Here is a 19,182-nt window from a genome sequence, read left to right on the forward strand (position 1 = left end):
AACCTCATGAGAAGAAATTTCAAACATTTTTCAACCTCAGTAAAGAGAAATCTTGAACATTGTGTCAATATCATGAGGAGAAATCTTGAACGTTGTGTCAACATCATGAGGAGAAATCTTGAACATTGCGTCAACCTCAATGCGGAGAAATCTTGAACATTGCGTAAACCACTATGATGAGAAATCTGGAGCATTTTGTCAAGCTCAATGAGGAGAGATCTTCATCTTTGCATCATCGTTAATGAGGAGAAATCTGGAGCATTTTGTCAACCTCAATGAGGAGAAATCTCTATTTTTGCCTCATCGTTAATGAGGAGAAATCTTGTACGATGTGTCCACCTCATGAGGAGAAATCGAACACGTTATGTCCACGGATCAGGGTCACTGGCCCATGGTGAAAGGTGAATGTAGTAATTATGTTCAGTATGTAGGTGGTATTCGTGGCTCTGCTGATCACATGGTAGCCTGTGAAGCATGGCTAATCATGAATTACATTCCAAATGTAGTAGAAATAACATCTATCCAACCTTTATAACCTGGCCTTGTAATGGGACTCAAATGGAATTCATCTGTAAGGCAATGTCACCACGGATAACAAATATACACGTTAAGCGTAATCAGTTACGGTAACATACATTGACGAAGAATTCAAGCCTTTTTTGTTAACACTGTAATTCCTTGTCTCCGTGAGTACATTAGCTATATGGCTGCCACTATTGGTACCGGTAGTCTGATGTCCTGGTGGGTCTGGGTGGTCAAGAAGTTTTTCTATAACTAATATAGACACATCCAATCGATGGCAATTTTCAGCAATCACGGGCATATATGTTTCAAAGAACTACGTTCATTCAGCGGTAGAAAGCCAAACCCTTACAAGTCAAAACTGAATATTATTATCACACTGAAATAAGTTTCTCCTTATAATAAAAATACCACTCATGTGTCAAGACACTTGTAGCTATTGGAAAATGTCTCGACATATTACAATGGTTATGCATGTTATGGTTATATTCTGTAACTTGACATTGTCGCATAATAAACATTGAGGAGTATTTTTGATAACTTAATTCACACTTTATCATAGAAATGAATTACCAGTTGCAAAGGTGAATTAATTGATCACAGGAATCACTATTTTTAAGACCATAAAACATTTGACATATTGTTACTAAAATAACCCATTTTCCAGCGTTTGATATTATTACTACAGTAATCCACATATCCTCTCTCTAGTCAATATTATTGCTTTGGTAACACATCTTTGGGGTCGTTGGTTGATAGAACTTCCAGGAAAGCAAACTACCATTCATAGCAACCAAAATGTCGGGTCATTGGTTGATAAAACTACCATAGCAACCAACATGTCGGGTCATTGGCTAATATACCTGTCATCGCAACCCAAATTTCAGGTCGTCGGTTGCTAAAACACCCATAGCAACTAAATCGTGGGTAATCGGTTGCTAAAACTATTATAGCAACCTAAATGTTTGGTCATCGGTTGATACAACTACCATAGCAACCAACATGTTGGGTCATTGGCTGATGTACCTGCCATCGCAGCCCAAATTTCAGGTCGTCGGTTGATAAAACTACCAAAGCAACCAAATTGTGGGTCATCGGTTGATAAAACTACCATAGCAACCAAAATGTTGGGTCATCCGTTAGTAATTGTCCTATAGCAACCCACATGTCGAGTCAGTGGTAGATAATATAACTATAGCAACACGCTATCGGGTCAGGTGTAGATGTTATCACCATGGCAACATAACTGTCAGGTCAAAGGTAGATATAGAGACCACCGTACGACGTCAAACAACAAACAAACAGACAAACCTAAACACCAAAGAAAATACTGATATGACGAGAAATCTAAATACCTATACCAACAAAATGCTGGTTCCTAACTACGTTATTGTGAAGCATCCGTTGTGGTATACATCACTGTCACACATGATTTATATACCATATTGACACATTCTTTACTGCATGGTTTACCCAGAACGTGTCTTTGACGACTTTAGGTAAAGACCCTGGGGCTCTCTCATCAATATAATATATATATAGGTTACACAAACAGGGTTGTTGGGATAGAGATACCCCAGTGTGTACTTCTCATATCAGGCATGGCTCACTGGAACCCTGGAACATATATAAAAGCATTAAGTAAACTGAGAACCTCTATGATACACATGTGTGTGCGCATGTTTAGCACGGTTGGGTATTTGTACAACACACCTGATAAGGCATGGGTCCACACCAGAGATCTTACTACGTTTACTCAGAAATTCTATAGGAAAGGAATAGCTTTCATTTGTAAAGGAAAATTTCGCATTCACACTTACGATGAGATATGTTTGCAAAGGGATTGTCAAAATGCTTTAGATTAAAGTTGTATTTGTGGTATTCACACCTTCAAGCTGCTGCGTGTAGGTAGACAAAAATTAGAATCTTCACCTTTCTACACTGAACACAAGTGTATATTTAGATCAGATGGTGCATTAAAAATGTATTTGTTAAGTTAGTTTTTAGACTAAACAAATGTAGATTTTGAATGGGTTTGAGATACAGAAACACCCAAAATAATTTATCAATGAGACACTGAACAGCAGCGAAAGGAATTTATTACCTTACATCTTCTTGCAGGGGAGTGAACTATCTCCTTAATTAACTCGGAGATAAGCAACATGCATACATTTGGTATACGAGGAATACTGGGACCACTCTTACTACTGGGAATGTAAACAGGGTCCCGATCTCAGCGCTACGACTGTCTTAAGTCAGTGTTAAGGCAGCGTCTTCTCTAAGACTGCTTTGTGTAACGGGGCCCTGATCCATGCATAACTATATAGCTATTACTTTTTTCAATGTTAAATATTTATCTGTAATAGGTTTATATTTATCACCCTTTTACCTATTTATGCCTAAATTGTTATTGATGTTCCGTCATGCATATTACCAAATGCATGCATTTTGTCCGTCTACAGTATGTGAAATCCTTCTCGTTGTCATATGGATCGTGAATAGCTTTCTATGTCAGGCGAACCGCGCACAACATTCTAAGTTAATCAGATAAACACCAATGTCCAGTCGAGCGTTTCATAGTCTCACTGACCGCTCATTTATCACGATAAACGTCTTGTGGGACTTTCACAGCCTCTGGGAATACTTGGTAAAGATATAAAAATGAAGCTGTCACTCATATAGCCTATTGTGACAACCCCAGTATGATGAAGTGTAATGCATGGACGGTGACGTGTACATTGTTGGCGGTACTATGAAAGCTCCTTGCAATTGCATGCAGTTGCGTCGTGCGTGGCTGTATCTCGATACATCTCGGCGTATGTCGATGTCAGCCACTGACAAGACATGGTTGACGGTCATACCTGACTAATGGTCGTGGTTGTGTAATGTTCTTCGCAGGAACCTGATGTTAATGTTAGTACAAAGCCATGTAAACACCAGTCTAGCACTTACGTTGTGGTAGGTAAATGTGTCTAAGTGGTCCACTTACATTGCGGATTAGTATCTCGAGTAAAGAGGGCTGTTTGGTTAAAGTTGGGAAACGTGTACTGCAGGTCGAAGTATTTATGACATTGTTTAATGGCCTCCCTGTGGAAGTAATTACTGTATGTCCTCAGCACATTACCATGCATGCTATAAAATATCTCCATATCTTGTATGTAAAAGTACAATGTTTGACAATGTCAAAGACACCAGGTACTATAAACGAACACTTAACTTTCGTTTTTACGCACGTTGTTATTCCTTCTCTCTTAACACTGCAGTACGTAATTAATTAATATACGAATCAAAATTCGACAATGACAAAGCCAAGAGCAAACGAAACGTGAGAGAAAATGGTTTTCACTTGCAATGGGGGTCTGGAGGAATAGAGTCAAGGTAATTGTTTTCAGGGAGTGAAAGCGAGGTAAAATCTGACAGAATTACTTAAACGTTCAATTTGTCCAGTGATTCCTGTTGGAAATGCTTTCATGAATGAATATGAATACAGTATGACTATTCCAGTGTCACCTAGTCATATTTATGGTCTTGCAATGCAGCAAGATGGTACAAGTCTTCAAATTAAACTCTACTTTCGTCAATGTTCGGGACACATATATGCTAATCACGTTACGCATCACGAATATCTCAGTACTCTTATTTATACTTAATGGTCCGTTATACAGCCCAAATCTATATCCCCCCTGCCAGCGGTTATTTATCAGGACTGTGTACATATATAGAAAGGCAGTTTAAACAACAGTGACACACAAGTAGGACATGTCTGGCTTCGAATCTGGCGTTTGCTTTTGCCTTTTGAACAGAACAAGGTGTAAGGCCTGAGTTATTATTCATATAAATGCATGCAGGACACTAAGGTGAACAGCTTGTATAGCGTCACGGTTGATGGAACAGGGGTATCTAGGCAATTTCAGTATTGTGATGTTATCCCTTAGTCACTTAATTTACCGTATTTCTGCGCTTAAATATGTGTTCGTGATACGCCTGAGTAGGTGGGATTTTGTCGTGAGTTCCAATATCGTATTGCAAATAACGAATGTGAGAAGACCATACGGTATCTAAATAGTTGCATATATTTCTTTTCAAGCAAACATCATTATACATGTCATTCACTGTTATAAAAGTCATGACTCTAGGTGTTCGTGATATAACCTGCATTCGTCAAGTAAAGGTAGCGCACATTGCTCAGTTGCATTATTGTCTGCGAAAAACGTATCTACAATAGCTAACGGCGTATTCATTCAATCACCAGTGGTCATTTATTATCCTGCCGACGACATCCTGACCATTGACATCTTGGCCATAGTCATCTTGACAATTGGCACCTTAACTATTGTCACCTTGACCATTGCCACCCTAACCATTGACACCTTGACCATTGATATCTTGAACATTGACACCTTGACCATTTACATGTTGACCATTGATACCTTCACCATTGTCACCTTAACCATTGTCACCTTGACCATTTACATCTTGACCATTGATATCTTGAACATTGACACCTTAACCATTGACATGTTGACCATTGATACCTTCACCATTGTCACCTTAACCATTGTCACCTTGACCATTGACATCTTGACCATTGATATCTTGAACATTGACACCTTAACCAGTGACATGTTGACCATTGATACCTTCACCATTGTCACCTTAACTATTGTCCCTTTGACCATTGACATCTTGACCATTGACACCTAGACCATTGACATCTTGATTTTGGACACCTTGACCATTGTCACCTTAACTATTGCCACTTTGACCATTGACATATTCACCATTGACATATTCACCATTGTCACCTTATAATATTAACCATTGACATCGTGACCATTAGTCACAACGATAAGTCCTGCAGGAGTTACTCTATCGGCAACAAGCAGAGATGTCATTCTTTTTGGATACTTGGCGACTCCTCACAACACGGCGCTGTATGGAGTTGACGCCTAAGTGACGATGCAGGGGTGCATCCTCGGCAAATATTTACCATGTATTGAAATTCCACAGCAGTGTTAGCCTCATGTCAGTAGAAGAACGCGTCACCCTATTAAAGTATTTCATTAAGTTGGGGTCCTGCCGGCTTTCAAACACCTTACATGCGCCCACCCCATTTACGTAGCGTATTTTTATGGTTCCCATGACAACGACGTGCCGCCCACGGCTACGAATGAAGGCTTCCCTCTCCTGACTCGCCATCCATGTGGAGGGTTTACTGGGAGCCGACAGGGCGAAATGTATACGTATATTGTAAGACAGTCAATAACTGTCACCCCAGATGGCTAGCCAATCTGTATAGGAAGGGGATGATGATACACACTACGGGTGGCTCAAGTCGGCCTGGCAAACACTGTCACTGACCTCCGCTTTAAGAGGTTGACCTCCGAATATTTTCCATACTAGACTTAAAGTGAGAACAACCATGAGCAAGGTAACATGAAACTGCCGATGTGTACGACAATGCCCTCTTTATCTCAGACACCCCAATGAGGATGATACACTGGTGGTAATAATAGCTCTCTCTCTCATACACCGGTTACTGTATACTAGGAATAGCGAGTGCTTTGTTATTGTTTATTTTTTGTCGTTATTGTTAACATGTTTTCAAGCGTTTTTGCTTCTGAATTTACAAGCACATGTTTGTGTTTTGCTACTGGATCTATACCAGTTGGGTTTGCAGAGAACTGCCTCCATTATTACGTTGGGGTTAACAATAAAAAGTAACTTTTTGTTTTAACAAACGTACGCGATTGTTGATCATGGAGAATGACTGGCCTGGTGATCCAAAGCGGCGTGTGCTTCATCCGTGGCTGGATCTGCTAACCGCGGGTTCGAATCCCAGGTGAAGAAATTTGGGAAATGGTAGTTTAAGGTAACAGGGTCATGGCATACCCACTCTTGTGAACAAATGTTAGAATTAACAAACTGCGCTTTACAAACCTGTTGCCCCCAGAAAAGAGTAGCGCGAATTCTCTCGTCGCCACAATGCATTTCACAATGGCGAGAATGAATTATGTGTCAAATGAATTTTGGGAAATGGCAGTCGAATTATGTATGCCACCTTGTCACATCACTTAAAATCAAAGGAATTGCATGCGACATTGGTTGATGTTTTTATAATGCCATAATATTTGAATGCATAGAATATGTTTGGAAGATAGTTTTAATTTTAGTTTTCTAGTAATACCAGTAATAATAAGTTGTGTATGATAAATAAAAGCGACAAGGCCCTTTCCATCGGCATAAGGAATACCCACTCAAAGCAGTGTCGACTGTACAATTCCGATGTACCATGAACATTATTTACTATCAAATATCAACGTCGAAAACTACTGCTCATGTCATGTTTTCCGAATTGTCGTAAACTGTGACAGACGCCATGTTTAATGTATTTAAAGGTGTTTAGAAACCAGGCTTGGATCTCAGACAGGAGTTCACATAGGCTTGGATTGCAAAATATCGAAAATAAGCTACATTTACGAAATGCTGCTAAAACTAGCCAAGGAATTCAGATTGCATGTGATGTATATTTATATATGATGTAAAGTCGATGTCGACACAACACAATTTCCTCTCACGTATGCCATTATCATGGTTGTATTGCAACAATGTTTCTATAGCGCATTGGCGTCTGTATCACAAACACTGCTTCATCATCACCATCACAATGTACTACAGCCGTATTAAGTTATAACAGAGACAATGTAGCATTGTTATGTCTGCTACTTTGTTCACAGGAGGGGAATAGGTCAGGACAATTTACACATACTTGCGACATGGGCACAGCTCATTTTCCCACCCATTATAGGCTAACCAACACGCAGTACACCATATGTTCTGTGCTACAAGACGCTATGAGCATATGTTGGGAAACGAAGCTCCGCCTATGCTAGGTGTAACATTAATGTGTAAATAAAAGGGTCAAACCTATTCCCAATATAAATCTCTTCTAAAAGCAGATTCCTTTGTACGATTCCGAGTATATCATCATGGACTACTATGAATTAGTGATGACACCAGGTGTTCGCGATGAGATGAGTGTAGCCTGCCCCACCGATGGCACCTTCAACAAACACATGCAAAGGCAAGTCAAGTGTTTACCTGAAAAACATGATAACATCTGGTACCAAATAGGGAATGTCATCGGACCTCATTTGGGTCGTCACAGATGCGTAAAATTTGGAAATGTCATCCACATGGTTACCATACAACTTTTTAAAATCTTTGTTGAGGCCTTCGATGTTGTAACCTTGATCAAACAACTTCTGAACAAGAGTCGTATGGCGCTCTTTGAAATCTTGGTAGAAAGAGTCATACTGAGGCCTTGAATGATGTAACTCTGATCAACAACCTCTGAGTGAGTGAGTGAGTGAGTATGGTTTTACGCCGCTGGTAGCAATATTCCAGCAATATCACGGCGGGGGACACCAGAAATGGGCTTCACACATTGTACCCATGTCGGGAATCGAACCTGGGTCTTCGGCGTTACGAGCGAACGCTTTAACCATTAGGCTACCCAACCGCCCCTAAACAACTTCTGAGCATCAGTTAAATCAAACTTCTAAATTTTAAACGGTTCATGTAGAAGTAATGGTGCAGTTGTACATGTTTCCTGTCAGTTCTCACTGATATCATAACGGGGGGCACGAGTGGACGGTCGTCTGAAGCGCCACAATTCGCTGTGCAGAGTTGCGTCCCTTGGGCACGCCAGAAACCTATGATTTTGTGTTCGAATTCAGGTTAACCCCGATAATGTTACCAGGTTTGTCAGCACCATACCCGTGCTCGTAGGATTAACCAAAGTGGTAAACGTGTGAGACTTGCATAACCTCGAGCTTTGATCCCACATTCAGCTGACACGCCGCGATATAACTGGGATACTAATCAAAGCGGCGTTCAACCCAACTCACTCACTCATCTTACGCCGACAAGAACATGGCATTTTTCTTGAATCATCTTTCTTTTCTACCTTGCTTTTTAGTTTAAACGTCAGTGCCAAAGAGAAACCTTCAACATGTTTCTCGCTGTGAAATCTCGTTAACTCGAAGTGCTGTTAGAAATACATCGAATTATCCCTGGTACGAGACAAGGTGTCGACGTAATTACCTGCAGATTGCTGGTGCGGCGTTTAGCACAAAACCCTCACTCACTCGAGACAAGGGGAGTTATAATGGTAGACAACAGTGCCGCTGAGGATCCTTGTCGGGATCTTAACATTACATCGTCTCAAATCATGTATCGAATAATTCGTAGCTCGAGACCCGCAGGGTGGTGATATGTCGCCCTAATGTTAATGCGTCTTGGACGATAAATCGAGTTGATTATTTGAGTTAAACTTTATGCCCGAAACTTGACACGGTAAACACCCCGTTAACCAGTCCGTGCATGTCGGTGTAATGGATCGAGTGGTCGGACACGGTGATTTGGATGATTCGTGTCATCGTACCCTGACGGCGTATATCTGTGTTCGTAATATGAAGCACTGGATTGTCTGATCCAGACGTTTTTACAGGCCTCCGCCATATAGCTGGAATGTGGCTGAGGTTACCATGCGTCAATTAGATATAACCACATCAAGATGTAGAACTGAGATCGTAAAAGCAGTTTCATATCTAAAAACGTATTGTGGTGAAAACAAGTTGACATAATGAATTTCAAGCGATGTGAAATATTGTCCTCGTTCAAACAACCCAGGTAACTTTCCATAGATGATATAACTTAACACAAATGTGTTGCCGCATTGTATGACGTCGCATTGTATGACACCGTTGAGTGTGAACATGTTTTCAATGTTAATGGAATCAGGAATGTTTAGATGTTTTCTGGCAAGCAGAGTGTTATGCGATAAATTTGAAAAGTATAGTTTTTAGTATTACAAAAGGTTCAGTTTAACGTTTTATGCAGCGTCATTGCATTCATCGTATATCCATGAGGATTAATATAGAATGTAGGCTGCGTCACTCTATACAAACCACATTCACATGCCTCGATTACGCTTCTGACCTGCATAGGTTTAATACAGAGTGACATCGCCATAGAAATAATTCCCCACTGGGCCACGGGGTTGCAGCAAATGGCGGCAGACTTCATTACAGGTGCAACGAAGCATGAACGTGTTTTCACAGTCGTGTTTGTCGGCTTATTGTCCATAATATCCTTGACCTTTGCACTTCAATGTTGCATCAGGATATGCTAGGGAGATACGATTCATGCTAAGATTCATATAAATAATACATATATACCCTGCATCGCTGTACTGGTAGGAATGCTATTATTTGACAAAATGCGTCCTCATTGTAAGCAGGAAATGCTTAGAGCAATATGATATTCGAGTGTTGTTGACCGAATGGGCATGGTGATGGTTGGGTACTTAAACATAAGGTTCTCGTCCAATTTGTCAGCCGTGCGACCGAAATATTTTATTAAAAACGAGACCCATTTTCTTCTCGGGTGTCCAGTCTGTTCAGCGCTGAAAGATAAATACTGACAGGAATAGTATTATGTTTATCAAATATCTTTAAATCTGGGTCTTTGTTAAACAACGCAGAGGGGCGGTGGGGTAGTCTATTGGATAAAGCGTTCGCTCATCACGCCGAAGACCTGGGTTCGATTTCCCACACGAGTACAATGTGTGAAGCCCATTTCTGGCGTCCCCCGCCGTGATATTGCTGGACTATTGCTAAAAGCGGGGTAAAACCATACTCACTAAACAATGCAGATATGTTACTGTGACGGTTACTGCTGATAAACAAATGTATGTATCATGTGCAGTAGGCTTCTAGCTCCCCGGTACTGGAATAAATGAGTGATGATATGTTGCGGGTGCACCGGTGGGGCAGGACCTTTTCGCGAACATCTGGTATCACTACTATACTGTTTGCTAGTGATTCGTAAACACATGCTCATTATGGGGTCGGAATCGTACAATCGACGCTTTTGGCAGAGATTTCTTATGAATATGGAAAGGGTTTTGTCGCTTTCATTTATTAGCATCGGCAGTTTGTAGAATAACAGTGATACAGACATGTGTGTTACGTTCACATGTCTTCACTTTCATTAAGGCGTATAGTTATCTAATCATTAGCCGAATATGATGGGTGTTTAATGATACATTTGGTGAATAAGCATTATATGGCATTGTAATCATGGTTGATAAACAAGCGTTTATATAATACCACGAAGATGACTTCGTTCGGTAAGGTCAGCTGGTCTTCAAGTACTTTTGATAATGTGATAAGGTCATGGAAAGGTCCAAGGTCATGGCCAGTTGTAATTTGAGACGGAAACTACCCGTCAAGATCTTTAATACTAAAGGTACCTCCAGGCTACTCAGTGCCAGGTTCAGCTCACACCCGTAATGCCCTTACTCCGGCCATTGCGTTATCTCGTGACCAAGCCCTTGAAACGTACCATGGCAACAGGCGCCATTTGCCCACTTGTCAAACTAGGTGTTAAACAACATTGTTGCTTTTATGAACAATTGGCAGGACGTCCCCGACTGAATAGATTGGCTATAATTTGAGGTATGCACTGTGTGAGGATCTATGTATATTGTAACAGTGACCTGTGATATTTGCGATAGGCTGACAAAGGCAATTGACACGGGGCGTGGATGAAGATAATTGTGAATGTATCAGGATCGACGAGGTCATCTGCAAGCTTTTGAAAACTCTGTTTAGAATAACCCCTCCGCTTATGTTCGGGACATCCTGTTTTGCTTCAGAAGGTGGGATGGAAATGTCAGAGTTCCTTTCTGACCAGTGAAGGTCATTACATACAACAGAGCAGCAATACAGGACAGGGAGGGAGACAGCAATATACACCAATACACACCAATACACACCAATACACACATAGGGTTTGGCTTTTGTCAAACCAAACTATAAATCATGGAGTCCTTTTAGTGTCGTGTAAGGTCAAACAAAACGTTGAATGAGTCATAGTGTCGTATATTCAATCTCCAGAGCAATGTCTAAACGAGGCTTGTGCGTACAGCTGTTTTTCAGTTATTCTGTTTCCTTCTGCACTTTAATGATAATAAGGAAGAGAATTTATTATGGATGTCAGCTTCTTTAAAATGAGAAACACAGGTGATGAAAGAGTAAGCATATACTCCGAAACGTCGTGTTCCTCATAATATAGAAGTTAACATCCATAAATTCTCTTCCTTATGTTTATCATTTATTAATGCCGTTCAAAGACTTGATTCGGTGATAATGTTATGTTTATTAACACTGAATTACAGTGGACATAAAATAAAGCAACAACATCTCTCGTGATTGAAACCTGCGATATTGTTTGTTGTCGAACATGCCAATATAGTCAGGGACGCCTTAAAGTATGATGGATTTAGTATACACAACTTGACTGTAAGCCTGCAATGCTTGACCATGATAAAATAAATGATATTACACGTAAACAATTTGTAAAGTGACTTTAGGGAACGATAAATAACGTAAGGTTATTTTTCTCCCTTTAGTGAACTAAGTTGATTAGCTCTTTAAAATACATCGTATATGATTTGAGGAATTTATAATACATTTTTAACGGGTATCTATAACCAGTATGAAGACAGCCGGAGAGAGTTGGCGCAAGTCATGATGGGATGGGTAACCAGGATAAATGTTCATACAAGTAATGCATTGTAAATGTATCCCATGCAATACTGAACAATAGGCGACCTGTGAAGATCCGGGATAGAATTGGTCTTCAGCAACCCATGCTTGCTGTAAAAAGCGACTATGCTTGTCGTAAGAGGCGACTAACGGGATCTGGTCGTCTGTCTCGCTGACTTGGTTGATGCATGTCATCGTATCCCAATTGCGTGGATTGATGCTCATGACGTCAATAACTGGATTGTCTGGTCCAGATTATTTACAGACCGCCGTCATATAGCTGGAATATTGCTGAGTGCGGCGTTAAACAACAAACAATCAAACAAACTGAACAATAAGCAGGTCGGCTCAGTGGTTGTCTTGATAGGAGAGATGGTGTCAAGGTGAAACCCAAAAGTACCCCTGACAGCCTAATGGCAGATGCAGTATATCTTGTCTTTGTTCTATATGCAACAGTCATGTTTAAGTGGAATATTCTCAACCTAAATACATATTTACCGGAAGTGTTCGACAATAATCATATGGTATTAGTGCATGACATTTCATGAAAGTGTCCATAATTGATGGTATCGTCATGTGATAGCCAGGGTGAGAACATGTGGTAGCGAGTTCACAAATCTACATTGGTGTAAAGTGAAGTGAATTTTGTTTCCATCAATCAAGTGCATGTAGAACATATTTTCATATATTTTTCCTGAAGCATCTTATTTGTTGCCTTCACATCTTTACATCAAAATAGACCGCCTCCGTGATGTAATGGTAGAGCGTCTGCCGTGAGAGGGGATGGTCGTTGGTTCGATACCCGGCGTTAAAAGACGTTAAAATCTGGTTCTTTTTGTTACTATGCCTGGCGCTCGGCATTGGGGGGCTAAAACAAGAACTTGTCGACTCGGAGGCAGTTTAATATGTCTGGTAAAATCGGCATCAGACCGGACTAGTACAAGTTCACACTCCTGCATGCACGTCGCTTTAGGAGTGCAATAATCTTGAACGCCAAATTCACCTCACCTCACCTCACATCAAAATATGTAGTTTTTGATAAAAGGTTTTATAGAAACTCCCTCCACTGGGTGGCGATATCCGGTTAGAATAGATCCCACGCACTCTTTTGCTTGTCATAAGAGGCGATTTAATATATTAATACTCAGGTTCGGTGATGTGCACGTGGTTGATTGCGTGTCATCGTGCTCATAAATTAAAATCTCTGAAATGTGTAAAAACATTATTGAACGTTTTGCTCTCAATTTAAATCAAACTACCGAAACCTTGGTTTCAGTAAAATGAATACATGAAACATGTATCGTGTGCTCTGTATTAAAAAAAGATCATCAAACTGGCACAATACTTGTTGATTAAGCCTTCGGCAACGTAGCACAGCGTTACGCTATTTTACGGTAAAAGTTTACGAATAATCTCGAAGTATGACAAACACCGATTCACAGACACATGTCCATCAACCCCTTTCCCTTCTACCCAATCCTTGAAGTCACTTATCTATTCCAATACTTACTTTTGTCAATGTTTTATTTGCAACATGCTTTCAAGAGATGTGCTGAGACTCCCATCCCTTTATGTCACCAGCCTATACAATGACCTTCCAAGATAAAATATTCGTCAAACATCAGCCATAACACGGTTTGTTTTCTGTTTCCAGCTCAAGTAAGTACCCGGGAGGTGCCGAAGCAGAACCTGTCCACGTTGTTGCTGTCTCAGCTCGCCAACATCGACAGCAAGGACATCAGACAGAACATCGACGTGGAACACCACAACGAAGAGATCTACGGTGACCTTGACTTCGTCCACGCAGACGGATCTAAGTCAGGATCTGGAAACACAGACAATTTCGACGCCGTCAATGAAAAAGTCAATTTGACTTTGAGAGAGGGCAAAGCTTTCGTTATTATCAAGGTGATCGCCGAACGAGTTGTGCCTATTGACTACGAGTTCAACGTCTGGAGGAAGAGCTCCGCCATTGTCACTCGGCAGATTGAAATAGATCTTCTGGCAAACGAACAGCGCAGACGTCTTTACGAGCACGTCATGGAGAATGCGGGTGCACGTGGAGCAATTGAATCGGGTTCCTATGGACCACACAGTATGACGTCATCACTGGTCAGGAACGACAATGAACTCAGCAGTATGGACACGTTGAGGTTGTTTTCTCAGATCCTGAGCGTTACTGAAGGCCAAGGGGACAATGACGCGACCGCATATTCCACACGACAGGCTCAAGGTCGTCTATCTAGCAGCGGTGCCCATGACATTCTCTACTGAGAGAACCATAACGGTGATCTTGACAGCTATTTGGCATCTGGAAGCACTTGCTACATTCCAGAAATAAGGCTACATGGTCTAACCCTAATATTTGATGTAATATACATCGTAGTGCATTTCAATATATACAAGCTTCCAATGCATCTATGCATTGTACAGAAGATGATGTAAATGATGCATGTGGAACAATTATCCGTACAATACGTGTTCATCAACTATGAACATTGTGGGTCTTATTCCTGATCTGACAAATCCTATCCCTGGATAGGCGGAGGTGACAATATAGTATCATCGGCTTGTGCTCTTCCTCTTGGACATTCAGTAGAACAGTGACATGATAACCATTTCTTGGCACTGGGGAACCAACATCTCAGATGCTTCGGAACAACCAAGATTAGCCCGATCCAGAATAGATGTGGCGGAATGATTTCAAGTGAAGTACATTTGGTCCAAGTTTGGCACAAAGACGTGAATCTGTTGAGTGCATGCTTGTAATTTTCGAACTCATTCGTGTTTCGTACCAATTGAATGAGGATAGGCTTCCAACATGTATGCTATTGTATGTACTAACTCAATGACAACCTTGACGATCCTACGACGCATGTAAACCATGTAAATATACACATCCCGACGTAGCGGATGAAACGCCGATATTAGTGCTTTGAGGAAACTGCAAACGGACATTAAGTACACCTTGCAGTCCTTTGTGTATAGTAGGGTCGGTGACCTACACTCACTTTCGATTAATGACGGAAAGGGGCGAGGAATACCGACTTATTTAGTGGTTTTACTAGATGACACTGATGATGGTGCTAGGACTATTAACGAACTATGATGTAGTGAATGAATGGGGTTTTAACGCCGTAGAACAATATTGCAACTATGTCACGACGGTTTGGAATATGCGGTTGACCCTGGGCCAAGCAAACCAATGATCGATAGTTCGAGCATGACAGACACGTCCAGATAGAAGTTGAGACATGACCTTTACCACATCCCTCCTTCAGTACCCTCTATAGAATGAGGTTCTCTGGTCCTGTCACACCCTGGAATCCACGATACGACAATAGTGTCTTGTAAAGTACCGGGTGCTATCAATGTCTCGACATTGGACATTCTTCTTCCGCTGAAATGTAGCGCGTAGAGCTTATGATACACTGTGATATTGCAACAATGATGTAATATTCATTTCTGTTACACAATGACGGCGTTACTTGTTTGTATATAGTGCAATATTTAGAAACTTGTATCCCAGGGACGTTGAATGTACATATGTAAATATTGCTAAATAAACCATGGGACACTTAATTGTCGAATGGTATTATTGGCAAAACCAAAGGCTAATTTCAACTTACGTCAAGTTTTCTTTGAGAAGTTCGAAATCGAACTTGTTTTGTTTGTATCTTACAAAGTATCACCGTAGATCTAAATTTGAATATTGTATAGATAAATATTGCCAATTAGTTTGCTACTATGTTATAAAGAAAAAACATATGCATGGCTTGCCATGAATAATGATATGCTACTTTGAAGTGTCAATATCATTTACGCAAATACCATGTCTTCTTTTCTTGTTTTGTATCATCATGCTTGTATAGTGTAAATTGCAAAGGGCTGCAATGACCCTCCTGTTTTTATTTTAAGTTAGAGGTCACACTGTGTGTAAATGTTTGCGCGACTCGAAGTCCTTGAAACCTAACTATGCACCGTGAATGGCCCGCAAAATATTTGGCTCTCCAGACAGCCTGTCAGACTAATTGCACCGCGTTGCCCAATTACTTGAATCTTGTCACAAGATATGCACCAGGTTGAATGGATAAACGTGCACCACGACCACGTTGATCCTTTCGACTAATAAATAAATATCATGGGATAAATACTGATTTAAGCAAGTTAATATTGAAACATAAACACATTGCGGTTTATATTCAAAATCGTGTTTTTATAGGAATATGACATGTATTTAAATTGATTTATTTTCTGTTGAAATAATTAAATTTGGTTATCAGTAGTCATGGGAATGCGGAAATCAGGTAAAAGAATTTCCGTTAAATACATTTTAAGTTACTTTTGCTTCGCGTTGTGTCCATACTGTTATTCATACCAAACATATCTGAACCAAACGTAGCTCAGAAGTACGTCTTTTGTCCAAAGTGAAGTTTATTTAGTCAAGATGCCATTAATTCACGTGAGGCAAATAATCAGTAGCTCCTCATCTTCAGTGTGTCATTGTGTGTGTGTGCATCTTGTCCTCCGAGATACAGTGTTATGTAAACGTCCTCCGTTTTTACAGGTGCAAATACAGGCAGCTCCTGCTACGTGGGCGAAGTCTCAATGTGGTGATTAAGTTAAGCTTTCAAAGGAAACCAGTTTCTCGGTTCAGTGAGGATGAGTTTGATTTATTTTGAAATAGACTACAAAGCCAGCAGAGTCTGCAGCACTCCTCGCATACTCGTATTACCTGTTTGTTCACCTATTTGTACAATTTAAACACATCATCACAAGCATCATAAGTTGCACGCCATCTCCCTCCTCCGTCAGGAATGCAGGTCATACGTACACGCCGGTCATGTAACAAGCCAAGCCACTGCGACATACGCCTACAGTATACCTTGATATATGTTCAACTAAAGATGCGTTCCATTGTCACTGTGATGGCGAAGAAGCCGCACTCGCTTTTATGCACATTCCATGTACAACTGGGCTGGTTGTTATGAGCTGTTTGTCACAGAGGCTAAAGCCGTATTCCCCATGTAACATTACCACGGGGAAATTCGTTTGAACATGTAAACGTGAAAGTGTTCTTAATTAGTAGACACAGGGGTTTGGGGTCTTAAAAGGGAAATTTACATAAGGAAATTAAATAGTAGCAGTGTTTTAAAAAAGATGTTCATGGTAATTAGTTATCCTTAATAGCAAGCCTCGCGTTAAAGTTTAGCATTCGCCGAGCATGTGATTGCAAGGTGAAGTGTCTGGCTGATATGGACACGGTCTTCGAGGAAAAAAATAATGCACAGGATTTAGTTTTATCTCTGCGTTGCTATAGAAACGAGCATGCATGTGACCTCTTTCTTTGTGCATATGATTAGTATGCAGACTTTGTATAATAGAATGCCACGTGTCTTTCCTGTAATCCAAAATTACACAGATATATTTTGAGATTATAATTTATTATGTGTCATACTTGTAAATAAATATTGACGAAATACTTAGAACTGTATTTTAAAGGTTAATAAGGTACGTGTGCACTGAAAAAACTGTTATAATTTTTTGTCTAATATTAAACGATATTATCTAAAATTGAAGCCATTTCGTTAAAAATGAGACCTTAATGAATTCATAATGAAGAAGATTGTAAAACAGATTCATTTAGTAATCATACATTTATGCATTTTTGGAAGCATAATGGCACATTCATGTGGATATTTGACTTATATAGTATAGATGAAGGTATTTTAGCGCCTGTTTCGATATTTGCAAATAAATTACCTGTAGCATCTTACGCCTAACTCTTGCTAGATGGTCACAACAAAATAATAGAGCTTTGTGTATGCTTATGTCCGCTCTTCCATGTATGGTTATACTGCTTTATGGAGTCTTGTGTATGCATATACTGTGTACCACTTAGTGTGCATGAAGAACGAAGATACGTTATAGATTTAAAATGTACTGTACACTTATACTACTTTTATAAAACATGTAATAAAACAATATATTTCCATTGATGAGTTGTGTGATAATATTACTAATCAGACGATACATCTTCGGATAGTACGATGTCGGCGTATTCCAAACAGTAACCTACAATAAAGTATACTTGCATCAGACTTCAGTGACGTCAGAGTACACTTTACATTAGGCTTCAGTGAAGTCAGAGTACACTATACATTATACTACAGTGACGTCAGAGTACACTTTACATAAGGCTGTAGGGAAGTCAGAGTACACTTTACATTATACTACAGTGACGTCAGAGTACACTTTACATAAGGCTGTAGGGAAGTCAGAGTACACTTTACATTATACTACAGTGAAGTCAGAGTACACTATACATTATACTACAGTGACGTCAGAGTACACTTTACATAAGACTGTAGGGAAGTCAGAGTACACTTTACATTATACTACAGTGAAGTCAGAGTACACTATACATTATACTACAGTGACGTCAGAGTACACTTTACATTATACTACAGTGACGTCAGAGTACACTATACATTATACTACAGTGACGTCAGAGTACACTTTACATTAGGCTTCAGTGAAGTCAGAGTACACTTTACATTATGCTACAGTGACGTCAGAGTACACTTTACATTATACTACATTGACGTCAGAGTACACTATACATTATACTACAGTGACGTCAGAGTACACTTTACATAAGGCTGTAGGGAAGTCAGAGTACACTTTACATTATACTACAGTGAAGTCAGAGTACACTATACATTATACTACAGTGAAGTCAGAGTACACTTTACATCAGGCTTCAGTGACGTCAGAGTACACTATACATTATACTACAGTGAAGTCAGAGTACACTATACATTAGGCTTCAGTGAAGTCAGAGTACACTATACATTATGCTACAGTGACGTCAGAGTACACTTTACATTAGGCTTCAGTGAAGTCAGAGTACACTTTACATTATACTACAGTGACGTCAGAGTACACTTTACATAAGGCTGTAGGGAAGTCAGAGTACACTTTACATTATACTACAGTGAAGTCAGAGTACACTATACATTATACTACAGTGAAGTCAGAGTAC

General features: G+C 40.1%; 1 protein-coding gene across 2 annotated transcripts in view; it reads left to right on the top strand.

Annotated features, from left to right (window-relative positions):
* Positions 1 to 18,132, top strand: part of LOC124117079 — a 60,854-nt gene extending 42,722 nt beyond the window's left edge. For both annotated transcript variants that reach the window (XM_046478784.2, XM_046478785.2), the window contains exon 3: positions 13,792 to 18,132. In XM_046478784.2, coding sequence (XP_046334740.2) covers positions 13,792 to 14,411 — 620 coding nt within the window. In that variant the 3' untranslated portion in view covers positions 14,412 to 18,132. The remainder of the gene's footprint in view (positions 1 to 13,791) is intronic.
* The last annotated feature ends 1,050 nt before the right edge of the window (positions 18,133 to 19,182 follow it).

This window comes from Haliotis rufescens, unplaced genomic scaffold (assembly GCF_023055435.1).
Source record: "Haliotis rufescens isolate VD_foot unplaced genomic scaffold, xgHalRufe1.0.p SCAF_7, whole genome shotgun sequence".
NCBI lineage: Eukaryota > Metazoa > Mollusca > Gastropoda > Lepetellida > Haliotidae > Haliotis > Haliotis rufescens.